This window comes from Hemiscyllium ocellatum, chromosome 8, assembly GCF_020745735.1.
Source record: "Hemiscyllium ocellatum isolate sHemOce1 chromosome 8, sHemOce1.pat.X.cur, whole genome shotgun sequence".
NCBI lineage: Eukaryota > Metazoa > Chordata > Chondrichthyes > Orectolobiformes > Hemiscylliidae > Hemiscyllium > Hemiscyllium ocellatum.
In genome coordinates, this window is record NC_083408.1 from 89369426 (window position 1) to 89375425 (window position 6000).

The 6000-nt window shown below is 41.6% G+C and overlaps 1 protein-coding gene across 1 annotated transcript in view; it reads right to left on the reverse strand.

Annotated features, from left to right (window-relative positions):
• The window catches only part of kcnh5b (potassium voltage-gated channel, subfamily H (eag-related), member 5b), a 313820-nt gene extending 308101 nt beyond the window's left edge, over positions 1-5719 (reverse strand). Inside the window, exon 1 of the mRNA XM_060828544.1 lies at positions 5483-5719. Coding sequence (XP_060684527.1) covers positions 5483-5555 — 73 coding nt within the window. The 5' untranslated portion in view covers positions 5556-5719. The remainder of the gene's footprint in view (positions 1-5482) is intronic.
• Between the last annotated feature and the right edge of the window lie 281 nt (positions 5720-6000).

Below are 6000 nucleotides of genomic sequence, written 5' to 3' on the forward strand. Positions count from 1 at the left end.
CTCTCCTGCTCTTGCTGACTTTCATTGACACCTTGTTTCTTTAATATTTCTTAAGTAAAATGATTATCATTGTATTTTAATTACTCTATCCCTTCACTGCTCCCTAGCCCCAGGCCTGAAGACCTCTCTATTCCCTTGATTCCAGCCTTGTGTGCTCCCAAACTCTAATGTTTCTCCCTGATCCCCTCCACCCGTTTAAAAAACCTCTTTTACAATTTTCTGGTCACAATAAGACCACATAAAATAGGAGCAGGAATATGCCATTTGGTCCATTAAGCTTGCTCTGCTAGTCATTAAGGCAATGGCTGATATATGAGTGTGGCCATAAATCCACTTTCCTGCCTCTTCAGACCCAATAACACTTGACTTCCTTGTCAATCAAAAAAAAACTGTCTAAATAAAAATCATATATTCAATGGCTCAGACTCCATTGCACTCTGGGAAAGGAAATTCCAAATGAGAATTCGAGAAAACTTTGTTCTCACCTTTGTCTTAAATTACAGATCCTTTATTTTCACACTGCACCCCCTAGTTGTAGATAACATTTTCACAGCATCTACCAAGTCACATATCTTCAGAATCTTGTTATACCTCAATGAAATCACCTCTCGTTTTTGAGTTTAGGTCTAACCTGCTCAGCCTTACCTTATAAATCAATGCCTAATGACAGGAATCAGACGAGTGAACCTTCTCAGGCATCCAAAGAGCTGAAACAATGTATACATTTGATATTCTTCTGAAAATCAACATCAACATATTGGTGCAACTGCAAGGTGCAGATTAACAAATGAGCAGATTACATAGTGCCAATGACATCAGTCTTGCAGCCCTCCCAACTCCAATATCCAAACTATCCAGAGGAGTAGTCACTACTAATCTCCTGAAATCGAAAGGTGCATGGCTCCTTTGTTGGAGAGGACTTTCATTGTGCTAGTGTGAACACACAGTCCAGACTACCTGTGCAACTGTGTACATATTCATCAACATGTTGCAGATTATGAGTAATGGATTACTTCCAAATGATCTACCATCTGCAGCACATTATGGAATATTGTCTCCACTGCTTGGACACATTTCATATTATGCAAGCAGGAATCTTGGAACTGCTGGAAACCCAAGATTTGTGCCCAATGGTTGCTCAGTGGTGAGTAATCATTTCTTGAGAATCTTGGTGGTTACAATTTCATTATCACACAATCATCGTCTAGATTCATCCTCTATGTTACTGGTAATTCATTAATTAAGTTTCATGCAGTAGAAGCAAGAGAAAATGTGTATCTGGGCTTGTGCTTGCGAGAATAAGGTGCATTGTAAAGGTGACAAGCAGGAGTTGACTATTGTTGGTTCAAAGGGGTTAGACTTCGATTGTTGATTATTAACATGACAGACCCAAGAGATCATAAAAAGAGCAGGAGTAAATGAGTTGCATATTGTCAAACAATTTGAGAGTTTACGCATTATCAACGCAGTATAACATTGCTCATGAGACTATATAAAATTTTCCGACCTTTGGTTAGTCTCTCGATCCTACTTCTCATAAGCCAATTTCTGCCTCTTTATTCATGTTTTAGTTGACCTTTGGTCACCTGATCTGATTCCTCTTTCTTTCACTCAAAGGAAATTTTCCTCCAAAAGTGTCTCCGGATGATTATCTATGTTAAAGACATTTTATAAGCTATGGTGATGAGGCCTTCATAATGGCACTATGGGGAACACCACAAGCAGTTCCAACTCTATGCTCCATATATGTAGTTTCCAAAACTGACAGCAACGACGCAAAACACAGAATTGATTTCACTGCTCTAGTCCAGAGATGTTGAGGGAAATGATGATGTCTGACCAAGATGCAACATAGTTCAGGCATTAATCCTGTGGGTTCGCTTTCACTAACTTACACATTACATCATCAGTGGTGTTGTAAACATAAATCTCCAAACTAATATTTAAAAAGTTGTACCTGCATATATATTATTCAAGGAGAAAGTAAGGTCTGCAGATGCTGGAGATCAGAGCTGAAAATGTGTTGCTGGAAAAGCGCAGCAGGTCAGGCAGCATCCGAGGAACTGGAGATTCGACGTTTTGGGCATAAGCCCTTCTTCAGGAATGATTCCTGAAGAAGTGCTTATGCCCGAAACGTCGAATCTCCTGTTCCATGGATGCTGCCTGACCTGCTGCGCTTTTCCAGCAACACATTTTCAGCTATACATTATTCAAGGCTAATTCAGACAGTTTAGATCTGCAGATGATTCAAATGTTATGGGGGACATGCGGGAAACTGGAGGCCACAGTCAGATTAGCCGTGATCTTACTGAATGTCAGAGAAGGTTTGAATAGTCTAATCCTGTTCCTATTTTGTATATTCCAACCTAACTATTCCTAGAATAACTTAACTATGCAACATCATTTTCAATCTGTTCCAGTGTTAGCAGCCGCATAAAGGATATCATATTTTGACATCACAAATAAAAGCAAATGGAGTATAATTTTATATTAAAGTTCATAAATAACAACAACAGCTTGTACTTAGAAACATTTTTAATACAATAAAATGCCACTGAATGATGCACAGGATGGTTATCAAACAAAATCTGACTCCAAGCCACATCAGAAGATATTAGGTCAGATGTCCAAAACCTTGGTCAAAGTGTGTCTTATGGTGGACAGCGAGACAGGGAAGTGGAAAAGTAAAGGATGGGATTTCCAGAGCCTACGAATGAAGCAGCTGAAGGCACGTCTGTCAATTGTAGAACAATAAAAATCCGGCATGTTGAAGAAGACAGAATTGAAGAAGCCGTTATATTAGTTTTCTAAGGCTGGAGGAGATGACAGCCACAAATTGGAGATATAGGCTGTGAAGGAATTTGAATACAAGGATGGTTTTTTTTAAAGCAACGCATTCTTCAAAAGGGTGTCAACATAAATCAATAAGTGCAATGTTGATGGGTGAACAGGATTTGGTGCAATATATAAATCCTACCCCAGGGATTTTAAACTGTATCCCAAAAAATACCAATTGCTTCTAATTTTCTAAGTTCATTATCTTCATGGTGAATGCTATGTAATTGTTTATGTCCATCAATTTACTACTTTTCTCTATTTGTTAGATTGTTTCTGCAATAAATCAACATTTACATTGTCCTTTGTGGAAACTGAAAGCAGAAGAGATTTTGGATGACCTCAAGTTTATAGAGAGTAGAAAATGGGAAACAAGCCAGCAATGTACATTGGTATAAACATTCAACACTCAAAGTAATGACGGCATGATTGAGGATTCCGAACCAGGGGGCAGCTTGGAGATGGGTGATATTATGCAGTCGGAAATAGACAGACTTAGTGACACATGGACATTTTGCAATCTGTACTCCAATGCAGTTTCCATTCTTAATATGAATAATTGCTAATTTTATAATTTGTAATTATCGACCAGTGATCCGAACCAAGGTGTGGAGGTATGGAAACACGGTCCTGTCTGGCACTCCCAGCTAAACAAGTTACTGAATATAAATATTATCCTAAGGTTTCTAAATTATATCCCATAGTTGGAATTCTCTGACTTCAGAACTTTCAGGGTGGTCATTTTGCTGCATCAATTGGTTCTGGGTGCCTGTTTCAGTTTAAATAAATTGAAATTTTCTTTGTCCTATGCTCAAATTACTGAACAAATCCTGACTGGTGACTTTTCGAGAGGCAGAAAATGCACCTATTAATCTGTTTCTAAATTCTAAAGCACTCCTGGAACAATCCTTCAAACGTCCTTTTGATTTCCCAGTTTCCTACTGCTCCATTGATGCATGTACACATTTAGAAAAAGCTGGTTCCTAATAAGCGGCCTCTGTCACTTTAATAAATAGATCGGCAATGCTCATTAGTAAAATAGGGCTTTTAAGAGTTGATTTGTAGCCGACGGTTGACGTACAGTGTTAGTCAAACTGTTCGGCGTCTTCCTGCGAATCACTCTGTTGAAAAGTTGGTTACAGCCGGAATTGCCTGCAGGCATCAGTATTTGTTCAGAGCGAGGGTTTAGCTCAGGGGGTACTGAGGTAGAGTTGCCTATCAGTGAGGAGTAACAGCGACCCATAATGGCAAGAAAAATACCACTGAGTTGGTGGGCTTACCAATGCTCTGTCCAGCGTTGGACTCTGACGAATGTTTAGCGAATGCAGCAAGTGGGATCTGCTAACATCGCTCAAGCTCTGAACAGATCACAGCAATTTTCAAGAAAACCCCTGCTGGCAAGATTGACCGCCAGTGATAACACACTGTACCAAATAGATGTCAACTATATATAAAGCAATGTCTCCTTACATTTACATCCTCCTAGCTCTTCAGATGCAACAAGCACTTTGCGAAATATTAAGCTTTACAATTTTAAAGACTCTTTTCCTGTTAAAGATGCTTCTCGGTTAGGTCTGCAGGAATAGACACAGGTGTTTATGTAAACCCGCTTTCAATGCTGTGAACTCATTAGATGTAGTTTCTAAACTAGTGGCTACAACTTCAGGAATATCGCACATAATATTTAGATTGGATTTCTTTATTTGTCAATGACAGTGTGTTAAATAAGGGGAATGTTATAGCTTATAGATATCGATTCACTACTAACGGCCGAGTTTATACCAGCTCCCCCATCATTCTGCCCACAAACCAAAAGTAATTTCGTTTAACCAACATTTGGAACTCCTCCACGTTCCTTGTCTCTATTGCAATATCGGCTTCAACAGATTGGAAGTGGATTTACAGGAACGCTTCAGGTGAAACTCTCCTGCAAGCCCTTCATTCAGCGACATCCTTCGATCGGTTCTACTTGAGCGCTGCAAGTTCCTGAGAGTTATCTATCACCAGGTTCTCTCTCAGTAATTTCCCAAAACAAAACAAAATCGCTTTGCACCCTGCGTCTTCCCTGTCTGTGGCTACTGTCAGGCTGTTGAGGAAACCCATCGTTGCTGTATATTAGTTTCGCTTGATGGTTGAAAACTAAAAATAACACCAGGGAGCACGCTGGGGATCTGATCTGACAGTCAGGATGACGGCAGAGATCAAAAGGAACTGTGTTTTGTATACAGCACAGCCATTATAAACACTTACAAGAGGAAAAATAATGTTCAATCGCTTTCCACCGCGAGATCTATTAACAAGTGTTCTAACAAATTACTTTTCAATTAAGTTTAGCAATCTTCCAGAATTCCTCGTCGCTTCATTCGATGTTGTGGAACGAAGTATTGTTTGCAAGACGAGCAAAATTAGAACAGGTCGAAACTAAATCGAAATGAACTGCCTTTCAGTTTAATTTATGAGGGTCTATTGCACCTTAAAAGATAAATAAGCAGTCAATCTGCGTGCAAGGAGGACAGTGAAAGGAGGTTGGAGAGATGGGCACTGACTGTACCGAGGGACTAGAAACTATAGCTCCGTTAATCAATAGCTAATGGGAGGAAGTGTTGGTGGATGGGGGGTGCGCGTCGCTACAGAAGTGCCACCTTACCGCTGGATCGCCTGACAATGTTTTCCAAAAAAGTATTCTGCGGTGCCACCAGCCCTCTTTTTCCACCGGGCATCCTGGGTCTGCAGGCTCTTGGGGAGATGTTTGTTGGGCGGCTCCGAGCGGCTGGTCAGTGTGTGGCGGGAAGCGGCTCATCGTCGCACCGGCGCTGCAGTCCGAGCTGGAGCCGGAGCTGGAACCGGAGCCGGAGCTGGAGCTGGAGCTGGGGCTGGGACTGGACTGGCCACCGTTGCAGCTGCTCCATCGCCGGCACTGACAGCTTGCAGGCACCGCGGCTGCGCACTCTCTTCCTGACGCACAGTCTTCACTGGGTTGGGGGTGGGGAAATCCACACAAGCACCGCCCCACCCCCCTCCCACTTCACCCCCCTTCCCCCTTTACCTCCCACCCCATTTCCCTTCACTCCCCACCCCCTCCCCACCAACCCACATACACACGCATAGTGTGACAGTAGAGGTGACTCCATTCCACTTTACAGCTCCCAGTCTCTGGGATTACCC